This window comes from Copadichromis virginalis, linkage group LG7, assembly GCF_057382275.1.
Source record: "Copadichromis virginalis isolate Kocher_CV1m ecotype Utaka linkage group LG7, C_Virginalis_male_GT1.1, whole genome shotgun sequence".
In the NCBI taxonomy this organism is placed as follows: Eukaryota; Metazoa; Chordata; class Actinopteri; order Cichliformes; family Cichlidae; genus Copadichromis; species Copadichromis virginalis.
Window position 1 is genome coordinate 26,994,744 of NC_140624.1, and position 21,510 is coordinate 27,016,253.

Genomic DNA, 21,510 nt, shown 5'->3' on the forward strand with positions numbered 1-21,510 from the left:
CTTTGCTTTTTCCTGTTTTGTCCCCACTTCTCCTCCCCCTCCTCTTATCGCTGAAGTGGAGATGGAAAGAACGGGGATCAGAGCGCGGACGAAGGATTAACAACTGAGTGAAAATGGGGAAAGATAAAGGCAAACAGACTGACACAGTGTGAACGAGAAAGTGAGGGGAAACGGATACCAAAACGAGTGAAGGCGTTGAATAGATTAAAAAGTATACCACAGAAGAAGCCACAAAGATAGAGGGCTGAATAGCTGTTTCTGGAGTTGGGTGGACCCTTTACGAGAAAGTGTCGACATCAACCACCGCAGCTACCATGTACAGTGGATATGGAGGTATGGACAAGTGTAATGCCCTCACAGAGACTAGCTTATCTCTCTAATCATTAACTGCTTATGTTTGTCAGAATGAATTCCCAGTTGCACGTTAACAGGCCTGTAACTTATTAGGTGATGGCCAGAGAATTTGACCCCAAAATACCAAATTTAAGTTATTTTTATAGTTCATATTTTTAAAGTCTGTCTACTAACAGTGCTTGCTGTTATGTATGTGCAAAACAATGAAACTTGTGATTTCCTTCCTCAGTTACAGAGGACAAATTCCACAGTACTCTTTAAAAAATTTCCACTAAAGTTAAATAGACCTCGTCAGAGTTTATCGATTCAGGTGTGGCTACAAGGGAGTCGAGTACAAACTTTTCTGTGTTGATGTGTCTCTGCCGATGTAGTTTGGAAGAACAATATTGCATTTGTTTAACACAGGCTGATCCTCAGTTGAGCTTCAGATACACTTTTTTTTTTTTTAAAGATATTTTTGTACGTGATGAGGGCCCGCTCTCCTGTTTGAATAACTGATGAAGACATCGGCATTGCTTTTAAACATATTTGAAACATACAAGAGCACATCTGACCTTTTTGTTTTTTTACATATTGTCAATTTACAACTTTTTCATTTTAAAGTTTGTTTTTATTGTTATTGTTCATAATGTCTCCTTTTCTCATCAGTGATGAGACTTGATAGTGTGTAACAATGATAAGACTGTTACTCAAGTTTGAGGTGTGTTTTGTTTCTGTTATCAGTTTTTCATAGTGACTCGCCGAACATAGTTATGTTATGTTCCTGGTATGTTGTGGGTAGTACATATTAAAAATAGTTTAAGGTAGGACAAGAGAACTTAGCCTCTGATGTGGTGGGTTGTTTGTTTTTTTTTTTTTGTCTAATAGTCCCCTCTACTTGGATGCATCATCTTATATCCTAAGTGTCCTGCTTTTATTAATAAACAGAGTTCTGTCTTAATTTTTATGTGACTTATTTCAGACCTTCTGTTTGAAGCTAGATTCCAGGTAAAAGTGTTGTCATATTAATTTAAGACTGATATTTATTTTCAGACTTTGTTTGGATTGAGGTAAAATGATGGTCTGTGTTTAATCCTTTCACAAAGTGAATCACATGTTGGAAGGCAAACTTCTTTAATCTGCAACAAGTTTCTGCTCAGTTTTGTTGGTCACCATAGTGGCAAGTCACATGACAATTGTGTAGTCTTCTGGTTACGTAAGTTGTTTAATGCTAACGGGGGTTCTGATCTTTGCTAACCTTGGTTTTAACCCATTTTTGCAATACATGAAAAGTAAATTCAGAAGAAATTCCATTTAAGGATTATGTGTGTATTAGCAGCACTGGTTTGGTGAAAATCCTACTTGTAAAGAGGCCTTGACTATGGAAGGTATAGGTAGTGTTTGAATTCTTCTTTATGAGATTTCTATGTTTATCTTCAGGATAAACATCAGTCACTACTTTTAACATTGTTGATATCTGTTTCTGTTTGAGCTATGACCACATCTGTTTTAATGAGATTATGAAAAGGATCAAGGTAAGACTTGTTTCAACCGAGAAGTCTCACTATATGAATGAGAAGCATAAAAAATCTTTTTCTTTTTCACTTTGTCGTTTTTGTTATCAGGCCTTCAGTTCATTGTCTCAAACGGGTTCTTTTTCTTTCCTGGAAACAAGCGAACATGGCTGCACTGTAAATGTGTTGGGTTATTCCTGTGACTCAGTAAATCCAGAAACTGCACTAGTCTTTTCCTGACCCTGCCCTTGCAGGATGTACAACACCCCCACCCCCTCCAGTTTCCTTCTCACACAGACAGTAATGTGAGGAAGGAATAGATTTAGCCATGAAAGAAAAATATATGAAGAGTGCACAGGGTGTGGGAGAAGAAACTATGAAATGGTAATGTTGCAAATAGAAGAAACTAGGTTACAATAGAAAGCATCAAGTCATTGCTGGAAATGGAGAGCAATGCTTTCTTCATCTCATAGTCAAGCAAAACGGATGTGATTATATTTATAAAAACATGTCAGTTTATTTCTTATTTATCTAATCATTAGGAATTTTAAAAGTTGCAGTTCTTTCTTTCAGGTGTTTGTTTTGCTTGATAACTGGTAGAGTCTGGGTGCAGAGACAGAGGAGCAAGCTTGACACAAGTGTTTTTCCTCCTCTCGTGTGTGTGTGTGTGTGTGTGTGTGTGTGTGTGTGTGTGAGAGAGTGTGATCTGCCCGTCTGTCTAGATTTGACATTCCTTTCATGCTGGAGATGCATGAAAGGAATGACATGACCAAGGGACCACTTTCAATAAACACAGCAATTTTTATATGTAGTGAGTCAAGAAATCTTATTCAGCAGGAAGTAAAAGATGATCAGTCAGTGGAAATTTTAAACACAGCATTGCTTAAGTATCCTAAATACTGTGAAAATAACATCTATCAAGCTTATTAGGCAGGTGATCCTGATATTATTGTTTTGGTCCCCTTTTGCTGCAGTATGAGCGACGCTAGCTCGTCCATTGAATCGGACCATTCTTTGCTGCTGATGTGCGTCAGTAAGCCTTGATCACCCATGACCCAGTTGCTGGTTCACCACCATTCCTTCCTTAGATCACGTTTAATAGATGGGCAACTTATTAAAACACATGTAATCACTACATGTGTTTCGTGGACTAGAAGCACCTCAACGTGCGAAGCCAGTTGTCACTCAGAAAAAGGTGGATTTCCTATTCCAGTTTGGGAACTGGTGCCCCAGGTGGAGGAATCCAAGTATTGGGGGTTTTGTTTAAGAGTAAGGGGAGAGAGGAGCTGGTCACTGACATTGACAGTGATGCGAATGTTGTACCAGTCTGATATATCATGCTCGAAATAAAGATCACTACACTGGGACTGTATGATTATGGCCAAAATAATTATGATTATTTTGAACAGGATTGAAATCATGATTACTTTTTATGATTACTCATTTTTATTTTTAAGTGTCAAAAATGGTTTTGTTGGCTGATCCTCTATGGCAGACAAGTTGTTCACCTTCGGCTGTACCAGACATCTGAATTGTTTTCTGTATCTGTCCTTTAACATGGTGTTACACGTCCAGACTAGTCCCGTAAACCTAAAGCTGCATGGTACGGGGAAGAGCAGTGATTGGCACATACAATCATGTGGTCAGACACTGACTTGGTGAACATTTGATTTGCATTTGGTTTTACTTTGCGTTCTAATGGCAGAGCATGCATTTTCAATATAATCTCAAATTATGACTCACCATTATGTAGCAGGATTGGGGACTGGTCCAGATATTACTCACTCTGTGTACATGCTTTCACTATCAGAATTTTTTTTTGTTTTTATCTCTACATAATAAAAAGCTCAGGTTTAGATAAGTCCCAGTTTTGGTTTAGCTTGGAATCTCCAAGCAGTGAATAATAGTGCCCACTTAGGTGTAGGTGTGTGTGGGGGTGTGTGTGTGTGTGTGGGGGGGGGGGGGGCATTTTTCTAGAATGGTCTGGGAGGGAGAGGTCAGACGGCATCAGACAATAGGTGTGGTGTGACAGCCTTCCATTCGCCTCTGTGGTAATCGAGTTTGAGGCACAGGGCCATAGCGCTAGTGTAGATTTGAAACCATGAATGTCAGAGGAGATGGTGTGACTGGAATCTTTTGTTATCATTGGCCAGGACTGCACCACTGTTTGGATCATGTAGGGAACAAACACAGTGTGAAAGACACCCTGTTTGTTAGCTGGATCTGGCCAATGTCTGAATGAGTTAGTAGTTCAACTAAAGCTGATGATTTACTGCAGTGATTTGCTTGTCTCAGTATCATAATAAAGCTAGAGATTACTTATTGGACAAGATAGGATGTGACAGCGAGAAATGTGCAGATTACCATTGACTTGTTTGAACCTGAAATCTGACTTGGAACACCATCAAGGTTGGTTTTTCTATTTGAATTTATTGGTGTACCATTTGTTTATATAGTAATAGCTCATATGCATATAAATGCACAGAGTCTGTGGTTCTCAGGACTTTGAGTTTTCATTCCAGACATTTTTAGATTTAAAATATAAAGTCATTCCCAAATGTCAACAATGTAAATATGATGAGATGATGTGGAAAGAGCACACTGTTTCTTTAGATTCATGTCTTGACGCTGATTCAATCTGCATAGCTTTTTAAATCAAGTAAAAATGATCTAGTGCTTGAATAAGGATTCAGTCCCTTTTAGTGCATATACTATGTACATGTTGGTAACATTCACTCAACTAGGCTGTTGTTAACCTGTGGTTGTTTCACTTATTTTGGTTCTCAGTCTGATGCGCATGCAAATTAGAACAATGTGTGTGAGAGTGCTGCACAAACAAAATGAAACCTCTTTAACCTGTCCCAGCTGTCATAAGGCTGAATGCAGGGTGCAACCTAGACTGAGGCCAGTCCATCACAGGGTTGCTAACCAGTGCACTACTGTGCCACCTCAGTGTAGTGGGGTCCCAAGATATGCTGGAAAAACATAGAGGGGTTATTAAACCATTAACCAGGTCCAGTTATCCTGCTTTTACTGCTCAGCTGACTTTTAGTTAGCATTACATGATGTACTCACATACTGAAAGTGTATGTGCCTTTGCGCGTGCATGCGTGTGTGTGTGTAAACAGCATGAAAGGCCCAGCACTTTTCCAGAAAGGGACATGGACAGCAGAACCTCATTACATTTTAAAGGAGATTCCCATTGGATAAATACACATGTAATCTAACAATGTTTCACTGACTCCTTACAGAGCACTGTAACCATACAGAGCATTCAGATACAGTGGGGCAAAAAAGTATTTAGTCAGCCACCGATTGTGCAAGTTCCCCCACCTAAAATGATGACAGAGGTCAGTAATTTGCACCAGAGGTACACTTCAACTGTGAGAGACAGAATGTGAAAAAAAAATCCATGAATCCACATGGTAGGATTTGTAAAGAATTTATTCGTAAATCAGGGTGGAAAATAAGTATTTGGTCAATAACAAAAATACAACTCAATACTTTGTAACATAACCTTTGTTGGCAATAACAGAGGTCAAACGTTTACTATAGGTCTTTACCAGGTTTGCACACACAGTAGCTGGTATTTTGGCCCATTCCTCCATGCAGATCTTCTCGAGAGCAGTGATGTTTTGGGGCTGTCGCCGAGCAACACGGACTTTCAACTCCCGCCACAGATCTTCTATGGGGTTGAGGTCTGGAGACTGGCTAGGCCACTCCAGGACTTTCAAATGCTTCTTACGGAGCCACTCCTTTGTTGCCCGGGCGGTGTGTTTTGGATCATTGTCATGTTGGAAGACCCAGCCTCGTTTCATCTTCAAAGTTCTCACTGATGGAAGGAGGTTTTGGCTCAAAATCTCACGATACATGGCCCCATTCATTCTGTCCTTAACACGGATCAGTCGTCCTGTCCCCTTGGCAGAAAAACAGCCCCATAGCATGATGTTTCCACCCCCATGCTTCACAGTAGGTATGGTGTTCTTGGGATGCAACTCAGTATTCTTCTTCCTCCAAACACGACGAGTTGAGTTTATACCAAAAAGTTCTACTTTGGTTTCATCTGACCACATGACATTCTCCCAATCCTCTGCTGTATCATCCATGTGCTCTCTGGCAAACTTCAGACGGGCCTGGACATGCACTGGCTTCAGCAGCGGAACACGTCTGGCACTGCGGGATTTGATTCCCTGCCGTTGTAGTGTGTTACTGATGGTGACCTTTGTTACTTTGGTCCCAGCTCTCTGCAGGTCATTCACCAGGTCCCCCCGTGTGGTTCTGGGATCTTTGCTCACCGTTCCCATGATCATTTTGACCCCACGGGATGAGATCTTGCGTGGAGCCCCAGATCGAGGGAGATTATCAGTGGTCTTGTATGTCTTCCATTTTCTGATGATTGCTCCCACAGTTGATTTTTTTCCACACCAAGCTGCTTGCCTATTGTAGATTCACTCTTCCCAGTCTGGTGCAGGTCTACAATACTTTTCCTGGTGTCCTTCGAAAGCTCTTTGGTCTTGGCCATGGCAGAGTTTGGAGTCTGACTGTTTGAGGCTGTGGACAGGTGTCTTTTATACAGATGATGAGTTCAAACAGGTGCCATTCATACAGGTAACGAGTGGGGGACAGAAAAGCTTCTTACAGAAGACGTTACAGGTCTGTGAGAGCCAGAGATTTTCCTTGTTTGAGGTGACCAAATACTTATTTTCCACCCTGATTTACGAATAAATTCTTTACAAATCCTACCATGTGGATTCATGGATTTTTTTTCACATTCTGTCTCTCACAGTTGAAGTGTACCTCTGGTGCAAATTACTGACCTCTGTCATCATTTTAGGTGGGGGAACTTGCACAATCGGTGGCTGACTAAATACTTTTTTGCCCCACTGTATTTACTGTGTAATGTAGACTTTTCACTGCTGTCAAAGCGTAATGTTATTACTTATCAGACAAAAAGAAGCAAATGTCTGAATGTGATGGAAATGGTATCACTGAGCTTTTCCACTTGGTCTGTTGGTGTGCTGTGAACTTCTGACAGGCTCAGTTTGTCTATGCCTTTATCTCTCACTCCCCCTCAGCACTCATGTTTTTGTCAGTACTTAAAACTAGGTTAAGTCAACATAATCTCTCTCTCTCTCCCCTCTATGTGAGTGTATAAAAATCGTCTTGACAATGTTCTTTTTAACCAGAAAAAATATGTTCATGTTTACAGGAAATGATAATATGAAAATTGGAGACCATTAGATCATTAAGGTATTCTTTTCAGTCTCAGTGATGTAGTTAAAATTGACCTTTTCTCCCCAGCCACAAGATTGTGCCCTTTGGACATGTCTTCCTTTGTTAAATTTCCTGTCAAGAGAAGGAGTTCCATCTGACTTCCTGTTGGATTGTGACATTTCCTGTGATGTGGAAGGAGGGGGGTTGGTACTTGCCTTGCGAAGGCCTTTCAGCTGTTTAAAGAAACAGGATGCAGGACACTGCATAGGCCACACTAGGAAAAACTCTGCTGAAAAATTTATCAGCTGACTGTAGCCTCAGTAACACAGCACAGACTTCAAATATCAGTTCAAATGTTGTAGCAACAAAATGGATTCACCGAAAGATAAGAAGGAAGTTGGATAGAAACCTTTACAAGATTTAAGATTTATTTGTTCCCACAGCACAAAATACACAAAGATACAAAAAACTTTAATTGCATTTCTGTTAACTTTTACCCACACTGAAAAATTGTCATTTCATGGCATTCCAATGGTAAAGTCAGAAAAGCCTAAACAATTGGGTTTGTTTTGCCTTTTAGGAAGGCAGAACCATTCATGCTTCACTACCAACACAAGCAAGCAATTTATTTATATAGGACTTTCAGACAACTCCCAGCTGAAAACAAAGTGCTATACACTTGACATGACAAACGAAAAATCATTAATTACATTAAATTAAAAATAAAAATCAGCACATTAGATAAAATGAAAGAAGTAAAATCATAACTGCAACACAATACTTTGTGTTTGTAGTTTGTATTTAAAAACACTGCTGCAGCCTGGTCAGTGTTCTGTTTGTGACTTATTTAGTAGGGTGCAAATACACAACAGTGGCAGCAAAGTTTATGTTTTACACTTTTCCTACAGTTTAGATTCAGTTTAGATGCCTGCAGTTTACATTCCTACATCTTGCTTGTTAACCTTGGGTTGGTGGGGCTGCTCTGACTTCCTGGGTTGGGAATCCTAGTTGTGGTAGTGTCACAGATGAAGATTCCAACTTGATCTAGACCTTATGTTGTGGGCCTATTGCTGGGCTGAGTCGAGACCTTTGAATCTTGTTGCTCATCTGGGTTGATTGATGCAAGTTTATATTAAACATGTTTTCAGTCAGCACATCTTAGATGGCCACTGCAGAAAGCAAAGAGCACACATTTGGACAAAATGTTTTCCTGTTCTTGATTTGATCAACAATTGCAACAATTTTGGTGGTTTGAACTCACTGTTTGCTTTGGTTTTCATTTTTAAAAGTAGCAGTTTAGTTGTGCTGTGTTGTCAGCAGTGTGCTTTTCTTCCTCTGCTCTAAACAGGGACTCCGTCCCGAACTCTGTCGACGATGTCTCTGTCCATTCGCCCAGTCAGACGCCTTACCTCCAGATCCATCACTAGGAGCCAGAGCTTTACTGGAGTCAATACCCACGACAAACCTTACCGGTATACACATGCATACATACACACGCAAATCCCTCCTAACCATGTGTTTTTTTTCTAGTGTAAAACGGCTTGTTTACGTACTATCTTGTACTTATGTGTAATAACTTGTCATAAGGACAAGTGTCTCTTTAATGTGATATATTGATGGTCTGTGACATGCTAAGGTTTCAGTCATCAATTTGATTGATCATCAGTGTTTGTATATGAGCCGTGAGCTGTACAACGCCCAGGTCTGGTCTTGAGGGATGTTATGGCGATCTCATAACTTTAGGTCAGGACTTCTAATAATGACTTGGTGTTTGTGGTGCTGCAGGAACCTTGTGGTGTTCAGCACTCCTGGTCTCAGCAGGAAGCCCAGCAGAGCAAGCAGATTGTTTACTATGTCGATCAAGGCCAACCCCCCACCGAAGGTTCCTCAACCAGAGCGACTGGATGAAGTGTATGAAGCACTGAAGAAAGGCCTTCAGTGAGTATACACTCAACAAATGCATTTCAGAGAGAGAGAGAGAGAGATTATGAGTGTGTGTGTCTGTGTTCTCAGGTCTTACCTGCAGGTTCATCAGATGGACTTGGACACACTTACCAGACAGATAAAAGAATCAAAGAGGAACTCTAGACTGGTATGTTGTTACTTTTGGCCCAGCATAAGAATAGATAAAGTGATATAGTTTCAGTTGCTGATGACTTGATATTTTCTGCCTTGCAGGGTTTCCTGTATGAGCTGGACAAGGTGAGCTTCTTTGAATCCTTCAGACAAGCACATATTAGAAATAAGTCAATTTTAATATTACCATTCTTGTTTTAAAATCCTGTGAAAGCTTAGTTATAAATGGAACAAATGCAAAGAATAAATGTGACTTTCTAATTTCCTTTAATCAGCAAGTAAAGGTGACTGAGAGGTACATTAGAAAACTGGAGTTTCACCTCAGCAAGGTAAGACCAGCGTCATTTCCTGACATGTAAGAGTATAGTTGTGAGATGACTTTTTGTATGACTTGCTAATTACATTGCTCTTTGTGCACAGGATGAACAGATGCTGAAAAACAGTTTGATAGAACATATTTTCTACAGCTGTCGTGGCTGTGTTTCCGTTATGATCCTGCATTTGTCATTTTTAAATTCGCATTGTTCATTAGTGTATAATTGATATTGTAACAAACTAGTGATCAGTATACATACATCAATATATTATTACTTTGTTATTATAGAGTACTTTTCTTTTTTTTTTTTTTTGGAATTTGACATGAAAAATGAATTGAAACAATTTTGAACTAAGGCTGTACGTGCCAAAATGTAGAACAAGTAGAGCACTGTGACTGCTTTTGGGATACAGTCTTTTGCTTGTATACGTGTCATTGTGCACAAGCAAAAGACTGTGGTGGTGGTAACGCACTTTCTAGTGGCCACTGTCTGGATTACTAGTTGGATGATGAGGTTTGGTTTTTAATGATGCTTCACCTTCACCGGTGCTTCATTCAAAATAATATAAAGTGGACTAAAATGACCAGCTGCAATGTTAGTACATTTTTACCAACTCAACGTGAAACATTTATTTATTTTGCTGTAGTTACTACACAGAGCTTGTATTAAGCTGTGGTGTTTAAGCACACAGCTTCCTGTCACTGCTGGACAACCTTACTGTCTAGAACAAGACTGGCTTTGTCTTAAATTCTACTCTCAAGTGAAGTTGCTGTGAGCTTTTCCTCTCTACTCTCAGATTGAGGAGTTTTATGAGTCCTACTGCATGCAGAGGAGACTCAGGGATGGAGCCAACAAGATGGTGAAAGCGTACACCGCTTCCTCAGGAAGTAAGGAGGCCAAGGAGAGTTTAGCAGAAGCCAGTAAAGGATACAAGGAGTACACAGAGGTAAAAAAAAAAAAAGTACAAAGGCATGCAGTGGAAAATCGTTTTAGGTTAAACTAAGAAAATTGCTAAATGTCTAATTCTTGTAGAAGAAAGGAGCCATTGCACGAGCAAGTAGTAATAGGGAGTAGCGCTGTAAGTAAGACTGTACAGAAAAGACTGCCTGAAGGTCTCAATCTTTTTATTCTCTTTAGAACATGTGTGTGTTGGAGAATGACTTTGAGAACCAGCTGGGGAAGTTCCACATAAAGATGAAGGGTAAGAAGTAGAGATCATGTGGTGATATGACTACACAAAATCTTAAATAGAGGTAGAAACTCAATATGACATACGTTATGTGTGTGTCCCTTCTGATATGACCCTTAATTAATTGCAATGTTTTGGGGTGGTTTCGCAGTTTGACAAAATGCTAAGTCTGTTTCCACTTGTTCTTTCTTTTAGGTCTGGCAGGATTTGCTAGATTGTGTGCTGGTGACCAATATGAGGTTTGTCTCACCCGCCAAACCCTCCATTTTTCACTCTGAATTCATGGCAACAATAAATATGATTAAAACACTAAGAATATGGATGTCATGTTACCAGATATTTAGGCTGTGGTATTAGCTTGTGACGACACCAGAATCAATGACTGTATCTTTCAGTACCAAAATTCTGATAGTATGTTGTCACCTGAAAAATCAGCATTAAGATATAAGAAGGTGATAATTTGGATGTTGAATTGAAACACACTCCCTTTGAATTCTTTGAACAGATCTGGATGTTGCTCTTTTATGCATTTTGCTAAATAGGACACGATTTCCTCCCTTGTTCTGAAAAGCGCAAGGCATCGTTTGTATTACATTTTATGAATCTATTATCTACCATTGGTCATCCAGAAGAGAGTTGAAGAGATTTTGGCAAACTGTCGGGTGACTCAGGTGGGGAATGCAGTGCGCCACTTGGGTGGAGCACTGCTGACCACAAGGATATTGTCGGGAGGTGGAAGGAATAGTTCGAGGACCTTCTTAAACCTGCTCATGTCTTCCATAGAGGAAGCAGAGTCTGGGGACGACAAGGATGATTCATCCATCACTTTGGGTGAGGTCACTGATTTAGTTAAACAACTCCTTGGTGGAAGGGCCCCTGGGGGTGGATTAGGTTTGCACTAAGTTCATGAAAGCTCTGGATGTTGTAGGGCTCTCTTGGTTGACATGCTTCTCCAATGTTGCATCGAGATCAAGGCCAGTACCTCTGGATTGGCAGACCAGGGTGGTGGTTCCCATCTTTAAGAAGGGGGACCGGAGGGTGTGCTTAAACTATTGGGGATCACACATAGCCAGATATATGTTGGACTCATTCACGGTGAGCGTTGGACTCTGCCAGGGCTGCCCTTTGTCACCAATTCTGTGCAGAATTTTTCTGGACAGAATTTCTAGGCATAGCCAAGTGCCGGAAGGCTTCTACTGGAGCGATCTCAGGCTACGTTCACACTGCAGGTCTTAATGCTCAATTCTGATTTTTTTTTTTCATTTATTTATTTATTTATTTATTTATTTTTTTTTATCAAATCCGATTATTATTATTATTTATTTATTTTTAAATTTATTTATTTATTTTTAAATTTATTATTATTTTTTACTTATTTTTTCGGTCTGGTTGTTCACACTACAAATAAAATGTGACAGCAAACGTGCTCTAGTGTGACTCCTCAAAGTGGCCCACATGTGCAAAAGAAGACATCACACACAACGCACTCTGTTTAGACCCAGACCCAACAGTACTGTTTGACTGATGGCCATTAATATAAAGACTTGTTTCGAACTTTACGTTTCCCAATTTTGTTATAAAGTTATTTTGTTATTTACATATGACCTAATGATTATCCTTATTGCTGTTTTAGAGAGGAGCGGCGCTTCAAAGGATAGCTGCAGATTTCTGTCAGAATCTGCAGATTATACAGTACAAATAAAATGTTCACATTCCTCCAGCATTGTCTTCCCAACAGTTTCACTGGATGGCCAGGAAGCGTTCACAATGTCTTCTCGGGCGCTTCTCCGGCACTGATAATTGGCGTCTCTCTTGTGTCAGTGATGTAAAAGTCGGATTTAATGCGACATGACCGTTCAAACAGCAGTCGCTTTCTGAAACATCAGATATGTATCCGATTCAGTACCACATACGTCAGTGACCTAGTTCAGATTGAAAATATCACATTTGTGCACATTCAAACTGTCATACTATGATTGGATATGGGTCGCATAGGGTCAGAAAAGTCGGATTTGGTGCGCTTTCGCCTGCAATGTGAACGTAGCCTTAGAATCTCATCTCTGCTTTTCGCAGATGATGTGGCTCTGTTGGCTTCATCATCACACTGGAGCGATTCACAGCCGAGTGTGAAGCAGTGGAAATGAGAACCAGCACCTCCAAATCTGAGCCCATGGTCCTCAGCCGGAAAAGGGTGAAGTGCCCACTCCTGGTCAGGGACGAGTTACTGCTTCACTTAGGGAAGTATCTCGGGTTTTGTTCAGAGTGAGGGCAGGGTTGAGATCAACAGGCGGATTGGTTCTGTGGATGCAGTCATGCGATCGCTGTACCAGTCTGTTGTGGTGAAGAGAGAGCTGAGTGCAAAAGTGATGCCCTCACCGGTCGATCTACGTTTTTACCCTCCTCATCCATCGTGACGAACTTTGGGCAGCGACTGAAAGAACAGGATCGGCTTCTTCAGGCGGCAGAAATTGGCTTTCTCTGAAGGGTGGCTGGCCTCTGCTTTAGAGATGGGAGTTCGGCCATCCAGGAGGGGCTCAGAGTAGAGCTGCTACTCCTCCACATCAAAAGGAGCCAGTTAAGGTGGTTCGGCCATCTGACAAGGAGGCCTCCTGGGTGAGGTGTTCCAGGCATGTCCCACTGGGAAGAGGCCCCGGGGAAGACCCAGGTGACCCTGGAAGATTTCTTTCAGCTGAAGGAGGTGGCCGTGGTTTCTCTGCTTATGCTGCTGCCCCCTGACAGGCCCCGGATAAGCAGAAGAAAATGGACAACTGGTCATCCACCTCAGAGTATCAACTTTCCTATCAAGGGGCAATGCTGTTGTAGCAGCTACACTAGTCGCTATCTTCCACCTGTGGTTTTTCTTCTGCTTGTGCCGTCCTTCTCCTTCATCATGATGTAATGATTAGAGCCCAACCAGCATACAGTGCTTTGAAAAAGTATTTGCGCCCCCCCCCTTTTTTTTCTCTCATATTTGTGACTCTTCACACTAATTGTTTCAAATTATAAATGGAAAGGTTCTTCCAAAGCACTTTTCTGAGCTCTCAGAGCTTTCCATACAACATGCCTCATTTATCCATTCACATCCATCCATAGAAACACAATTGAAAAATAAAATGTAATGTTAGACAAAGGTAATCTGAAATAATACAAAATGGAGTTTTTAAATGTTCATTTCATTTAATAAAGGAAATAATCAAAGTCTACCTGCCCTGTGTGAAAAAGTTAAAGCCCCCTCATTAAATCATGAATTAACTGTGATTAACCACATTATTTGCAAAGCGGAGTTCAATTTCACTAGCCCCACACCCAGGCCTTACTGCTGCCAGACCCGATAAATCAAGAAATCACTTAAATATAACCTGTTTGACAAAGTGAAGCAGGTCTGAAGATCTCAAAAAGCAACAACTCATGCCATATTCTAAAGAAACACCAGAGAAACAAAATCACTGACATCTATAAGTCTGGAAATGGTTGCAAAGCCATTTCCAAAGGCTTTAGTAACCATAGTGAGACCAATTAACCACACATGGAAAACTTGGAACACTAGTGAACCGTTCCAGGAGCATCCGAGACCACATTAATGACTCATCCGGGAGGTCACAAAAGAACCAAGGGAAACATCTGAAAAACTGCAGGTCTCACTTGTCTCTGTTAAGATCAGAGTTCATGATTCAACAGTAAGAAAGAAACTGGGAGAAAATGGGAGAAATCAAGGAGAAAACTACTGCTAACCAAAAAGAACACAAAGGCTCCTTTGCTCATTTGCCAAAACACAACTTAATGATTGACTTGTGGGAAAATATTCTGTGGACTGATGAGACAAAATGGTTTGACTCTGTTACATTTGACATAAAACTAACACATCTTTTCATGAAAATAACACCATACCAACAGTTAAACATGCTGGTGGGTCTGGGGCTGCTTTGCTGCTTCAGGACCTGAATTACTTGCTGTAATTGATGAACTATAAATTCTGCTCTCTAATAACAAATCCTGAAGGAGAATGTCTGGCTTATCAGTTCATGCGCTGAACCAAATGGCCTTAAAGTCTGGACCGATTGAGATGCTTTGACATGACCCTTAAACAGGTCATTCATGCTCAGAAGCCCTCCAATGTGGCTGAGTCAAGACTGTTCTGCAAAGAAGAGTGGGTCAAAGTTCCTCCATGGTGATGCGAAAGACTCATTGCCAGTTACTAACACTTGTCTGTAGCACATGTTCTATGTAGTCATTTTTTTCTCGTTACTAAGCTTTTTAGTCCTTTTTAAAATAAAATCGCTACTTATTGTTGCCACCCTGCTGGGCAGGCGATGTCCTCTGGTGCATCAGCATGATAGACTGCATAGAGTGCACAAATGACAGAATGAAAACTGCTGTATGAATGAGTCATTGTGCCTTGTATTGTAAAGGTGTGTTAAGTATTCACTAAGCAATATTAGTATTTATACAGCAAATTGCTATATAAATAGTAAACCATTTAGATTTATCGCGGTTTTGAGAAGGGTTTGTCCAGTGCCTGTGTGAAAACACTGCTTCAGCTGTTCCCTGTGGAGTTATCTCTAAGTGTACACGGCAGCAGGTCCTGTGTGATTGTGTGTATGATCAGTTATGAAATTAGAGGGATACTTACTTAGTAACTTAACCTAGTGAGAAAAATTCTCACCAGTGGTGAATGTTTGAAGGCATTTTGTTTTCTGTACTGCCCACAAGTCTGTCTGTCCCATTCTCGTAATCATGATATCCGAGGAACACACTGAGGGAATTTATTCAAATTTAGTTCGAATCAAGTGATTAGAATATTTTAGTGAAGCCTTACAGTGACCTTAAAAATGAGGATTTTTTTTTCCTTGTCCACAATTCGTTGCACTTAATGTCAAAATTTGTACAAATGATGAAAAATAAAATTTTACGTTCAAAAGGTTAAGAGTCCAAATACACTGCAAGTTGTCTGGTTGGTGAAGGCATACAGTTGTGACGTGACAATTCTAACTTTAGTGTTCATCGTATTTTGTTAACATTAAATTTCTTTAACTGTGTCGTGGGTTTTGTTTGTTTTTTTTGTGTTTTTGTTTTTTTTTTTGTTTTGTTTTTGTAAAAGTGGCCTCATCACTTGCACATTCATGCTCTAGCCATTGACATTTATAGCTATGTAGTTAAGATGTGAGTTGTCAATTCTTTTCAACCCTGTCAGATTAATCTGAGCTTTATGAAAATCATCACATGATTATATGAACTGCTCAAACTATCAATAATTTTGAAGTAGTCAACTGGATTTTCCAGATTTTAAAATTAATTTATTATTCATCTACTTGTATAACCCTGCGTTTGTGTTTGTTTGTTTTTGCATATGTGTATGTTTCAGATCTTTATGAAGTATGGTCGGCAGCGGTGGAAGCTCCGGGGGCGAATAGAGATAAATGCTAAACAAGTGTGGGACAGTGAAGAGATTGTATTTCAGCCACTCATCAACGAGTTCCTGTCTGTGAAGGTCTGTCACTCAGTGTGTTTTTTAAATTTGTTATTTTATTGATACTCAGTTCTGGTTTGGGTCATTGACTGCTTCATCTTATGTAAAAAGTCATAAAAATAATGCATCTAAAAAAAAAAAATCTGCGCTCTGTGTGTGTGTGTGTGTGTGTGTGTGTGTGTGTGTGTGTGTGTAACATTTTCTTCAAAACTGAAAAAATCACTTAATAAAGTGATAAAGTTTACTTTCTTGTATTTGTTACATGTAAAGCAAAATATTTTTGGCTTTTTTTGTTTACATTTTGACCAATCATAGTGTAGTTAATGAATATCAAAAATGCAACATCTAAAATTTTTAGATTATTTCCTAAGACCAATCAGAAAGTACTGAAAAGATGTTAATTCATACAATCAATACTTCATTGGGTCAGCATTACTGCATCTGTGCTCTGTGGCATGGGGGCAGTTGACTTTCCCAGAGACATTGAGTGGAGGCTCTTGATGCTCTGACACCAGCCTCAGTTGACTCTTTATAAAGCTGTCCCAAATGTTTCAAATGTTTCCTTTTCCTTCTAGTCATTAATTAATATACATCATCCATTAATATACATCGTTGCAGCGGCCTTTTTAACCAACAGAAAGTCTTTTTATTTTATCATCATTTGATCATTTCAAAATGAAATGTACTAATTTCAGAAACTGGATCTTTAATTTTCATGAGCTTTAAGTCATAGTTATCAAAATGTAAACACCAAAAGCTTGAAATATTTCAATATACAATGTATGAAAGTTTACCTTTTTGAATTCAGTTATCAAAGAATAATACTTTAATATCCTCTGGAACTTCATATTGTCCATTATTATTGGTGAATGTGTGAGTTTTTTACCCCTCAGCCATAAAAGACACTGTGTGATCCTATTGTGTTATTAATAATAATATCTTTTCCCAATGACATCAGCACCTTGACAAACTTGAGTGTACTATTTTCAGCCTGGATGATTGAAACTGACTTGTTGAAGGCAAAAAAAAAGATGGTATAATGATCAGACATTTCGCTGGTTTCCTAGGTGACAGAGCTAAAGAGCTTAGCCAATCACGTGGTGGTGGGAAGTGTTTCCTGTGAAACAAAGGATCTGTTTGCTGCGCTGCCCCAGATGGTTGCTGTGGATATTAATGACCTTGGGACTATTAAGCTAAGCCTTGAGGTGACCTGGAAGTAAGTTTTGTCAGTCATCTTGTGAGTGTACGAAATCATACTGAGCTTCATGAGTGCTGTAGTGTTTGTTCATTTAAAGGTATCATTAACAGAGCATAATGTAAATATTATTTGATGTTTATTGAATTTATCTTTTCTCTCTTTCCCATCCTTTATTCCTTTTCACCTCTCTCAGTCCGTTTGATAAAGATGACCAGGGATCGGTTGCAAGCACTGTCAACAAACCACCAAGCATCAATAAGCGAATCTCAGCCATTTTTGACCAGACTCCACCTGACACACCACCTTTACGTGTGAGTTTAGCATTCGCTTTAGACTATTAGTTCTTTGAAAGGCTTCAGTCTAACCCTAGAACAATTTGTGTAAAGTTGCTGATTGCTCGTACTTACTACCCATATATTAATGTGTATTATCTTGGCATTCATATACAGATAGTTGGAAAACTAACAAAGACTGTTGGTTTTAGCAGGAGGAATAGGCCCACTCACAACAGAAAATAGCTGAAAGGGAAGCTTTACTCTCTGTAAAGTGCTAGAAAACAAAACACAGGAAGTCAAACAAGGCAGAAATTCATTCAGAGAAAACCAACAAGGAAGAGCCAATAGGAAAATTATTTTTAAACAGGAAGTAAATGAAGGCTTGACACTTTGTTTGAAAAAACAAACTCACAGGGAAAAATGGGAAATATTCAGTCTGTAAACACAGATGTGTGTGTGATGAGCTATGTGAACACAACACTGACAGAAAAATGGAGGAAAAGAGAACTAAATGTGGAAGCAGCACTAACAGGAGAAAGACGGATTGATGAAATGGAAAATGACAAAAACTATAAACATAACATCTAAATTCTAAAGGATAATACCTTTAGGAATAAGGAAAAAACTCCCAGACACATGCTAAGCAAGAACACTTATCGGTGTGCTCAGGCCTCTACATTGAGGAAACCAAATTGCCACTCCTTTCGAAGCATGGCACAGCATAGAAGAGCCACCTCAATAAGACTCAGGTGTGCATCTTTATCAGTGTCCACTATGAACAACCATGAGGGGCTGGCGTCCAACACCAACTGTCAGTCACCTACAACATAGTTTTGAGATCCCTTCCCAGTCCTTCAAACCCCACTCATGTCTTACGTCTGATGACCTTAATAGGTCACATGATAGCATGGGACAAGGTCTCACAGTGGTTTCACCCAAAACCTCTGGTGGTCATGATCCACGCCTTTTTTCTTTTCTTTTTTTATTTCCCCCCCCCACACCTTGGCTCATGTGATGATGCACGTGATTAAACACCCACTAGGTTTTAAATTCCTGAGATTCTCCACCTCCACCAATCAGATAAAAACAGCCTTTTCCAGAGGGGGAGGAGAGAGAGGAGTCAAACACAGCTTTAAAAAAAAAAAAAACAAAGCACAATGTTTTTTAAAAAAAATAAATAAATAAATAACCGATTAAATCTATTCTATAGATTTAATCCACCAACTAAAATTAGGAATCTGTAAATGAGAACATTGAGAGTTTTAAAGGACATTAGAGTTTAGCCAGCAGCCCTCAGTATCTAACTGCTCCAATGCCCTTTGTTCCACCTGCTGCCACTTTGATGTCCAGTCTCTGCCTCGGAATCTGACACGGCGGCAGCACTGGCCACTGCTGGACATCTTCAGAGGCACTCTTAGCCAGAGCTGCTCCTGTAGTGACAACTCACCAACAAGGCAGTCCACTGCAGTAAGTCGTGATGAAGTAGACCTCGTGGAGTAGAAACACAGGACCTTCTGGTATATTGATACTTTGGTGTAGAGTAAGCACTAGAATCATAGTCTCCATTTGTGTGCTTATGGCTTCATGGAGCCATGACAGATGTGTGCAAGGTTTCCTCATGCATCTCCATGGCTCTCTAATTATAATATTTAGACCCCCCACCCTCCAACAGAGCTGACTACTGTTAGCCATCATCAGTGCCAGTTTATGATGATGACTTTTAGACTTATAACTCCTTCTAGCCATTTCACACAAGCACTGAAGCCTTTAGCTTTTTACCTCATCAGTATATTTGTCACCCTGCCAGGTAAAGATCAGAGGTCATCTTTTCTGAAAATCTTGCAATAACTCGAGAATGAAGTCTCCTTATATTTTCAAATCGATACCATAGATATATCTACTAAAAGCAGACTCATCTCAGATGAGTTTGAATCTCATTGTCCTTGACCTCAAGGTCAGAAGTTAGACGACAAGGTGACATAGGATTTTGAAATTGAAACGAAGGGTGGATCTACGAGGAGGCTGAGGGGTAGCACTGGCCAGTATTTTCTTGAATATTACACGATAGTTGCGTAACTCAAAGTTATTCTCTTTATAAATAAATGCTACAGTGTTACAGAGCTAGGCTAAGGATGTTGTACTATACTGATATTAAAAATGGCAAGCAAATAGAAAAAAGTTCCCATACAGTCACCTCTGAACCTTTGGTTAAAGGGATAACATGCTGACTCATGTCTTGCCTTCACCTTACTTTTCACTTTAAATATGTGAGTAAAGGAAGTGTGTCGCTTTTGCTCAAATAATGTACAACCAGGTGCAGTGACTGCTCAGTTTCCTGCCAGCTTGTTGTAAAAGGTCTCCATTTCCCCCCCTTTTTTTGCAGTCAAGCCTTTTAAAATGTGCTGATCTCTTTTAGAACATGATCCGCCTACAGGGAGAGTTGGAGAATGGACCAGCATGGTCTAATTCTTCAGAATCTTCTGATGATTCAACCAGCCCACAGCTGCCTGCACATCCAAAGGTAACACACAACAGATATGGAACTCTCATCTATGACATGATAATATTAAAGATTCAATCTGTATCTCTCTTCCTCAGATTCAGAGGGGCTACAGCTGTTTGAACATTACACAGTAACAAAAGTATTATGAATACAAGATAAACTTTGATATGTATTATGTTTATAGTATGTACAGCAGATCATGTGCATGTGTACAGTCTTGTAAAAACTAAGTACATTGCATGATTCAGTAGCTTGAGGAGCCGCCGGTACCATGCACAATTGGTTTCTTTAACGAGCCTCAGTCCTCACTCGGTCTACTCTTTATCCTGGTCTGGTTTGCTTACTTTACTGTGTTTACTACTTTAACTCTGTGACTCAGCGTGTCTCTCTTTCCAGGCAGTAGTGGTGACACCAGACATCCAGCCAGTTGGACAAAGGAGTTCCCTCCTTCAGCCTGATGTTTCTTCTTGCTCCGGAAACTGGCCTTCCTCAGCTCAAAAGGAAGGTATCATCCTACCAAAACAACCAGCGGAGAGCAACAGGTAGATTAAAAAAAATGTTAATGTTTTGTTTGCACATGAGAACAAAGATGAAATAACATTCTTATTCTGTGGTGAGCTCTATCAACATCTGATATATGAACTATTTTGCAGGCATGAGGAAAAGGGGACAGTCACTGTGATAACAAAGCCTGACGGTGAGGAAGAAGCTGCGGGGAAACACTCCTCTATGGCACCAGTGGATGTGCCGATAATTACCAGCAGTAACTCTACATTGTACTTACGCTCTCTGAGTCACATTAGTGAAAACAGTGCTGATGGGGTTGTGGTGCCTGTCAGTGAATCGGGGGACGTGATGTCTCTGGTCTCTGGAATCTCAATCAATGACATTGAAATGGAGGTGGCCAGCAGAACTCCTGAGTCACCCACTTCTGCTGACACTGACACAGCTGTTGATGTCACTGATCCCCACCCAGTCAGGAAGCAACACAATACATCCACCTCTGTGGATACATCGGTCCCTCTGAGAGCAGGAGCAGACTCCAATGTTGTAGAAAGTGGGGATATGACATATCTAGCTCTGCGGGTGCCAGTGGAGGAGGATATCCCAGCTTCAAGTTCCAACTGCCTGTCTGCTAAGGACGATGGTCCAGTGGACAGTGGACTAGAGGATGCCTTGGTAGCTGTACTTTCCTCTATAGATGATTATAGAGGACCGTTTTCTGAGCTACAACTACTGGAACAAGAGCTGAAACTGCTGCAGGTTACACTGAAGGTGAGAGTAAAGCATAGTGAGAAACAAGAAAACAGGTTAGTAAAGTACAAAAAACTGCCTTAAGCTAAAAGTACTTTTTACAAATCCCCAAGTTTAATTTTCCCTTTTTGAACATTAAGTGGCAATGATTGTATGTATTTATAAATGTT

General features: G+C 40.1%; 1 protein-coding gene across 3 annotated transcripts in view; it reads left to right on the forward strand.

The window, feature by feature from the left end:
• The window catches only part of ripor1 (RHO family interacting cell polarization regulator 1), a 50,865-nt gene that overhangs the window by 13,895 nt on the left and 15,460 nt on the right, over positions 1-21,510 (forward strand). Inside the window, exons 1-16 of one of the 3 annotated variants that reach the window (XM_085462757.1) lie at positions 33-333; positions 8,410-8,533; positions 8,847-8,999; positions 9,075-9,153; positions 9,240-9,263; positions 9,413-9,466; positions 10,251-10,400; positions 10,592-10,655; positions 10,839-10,882; positions 16,006-16,131; positions 17,178-17,326; positions 17,502-17,619; positions 18,934-19,050; positions 20,000-20,104; positions 20,483-20,628; positions 20,740-21,361. In XM_085462757.1, the coding sequence (XP_085318883.1) occupies positions 315-333; positions 8,410-8,533; positions 8,847-8,999; positions 9,075-9,153; positions 9,240-9,263; positions 9,413-9,466; positions 10,251-10,400; positions 10,592-10,655; positions 10,839-10,882; positions 16,006-16,131; positions 17,178-17,326; positions 17,502-17,619; positions 18,934-19,050; positions 20,000-20,104; positions 20,483-20,628; positions 20,740-21,361 (2,094 nt within the window). In that variant the 5' untranslated portion in view covers positions 33-314. Of the gene's footprint in view, positions 1-32; positions 334-8,409; positions 8,534-8,846; positions 9,000-9,074; positions 9,154-9,239; positions 9,264-9,412; positions 9,467-10,250; positions 10,401-10,591; positions 10,656-10,838; positions 10,883-16,005; positions 16,132-17,177; positions 17,327-17,501; positions 17,620-18,933; positions 19,051-19,999; positions 20,105-20,482; positions 20,629-20,739; positions 21,362-21,510 lie in introns of those variants that run through there. The other 2 variants (XM_085462758.1, XM_085462759.1) reach the window with 2 other exon arrangements.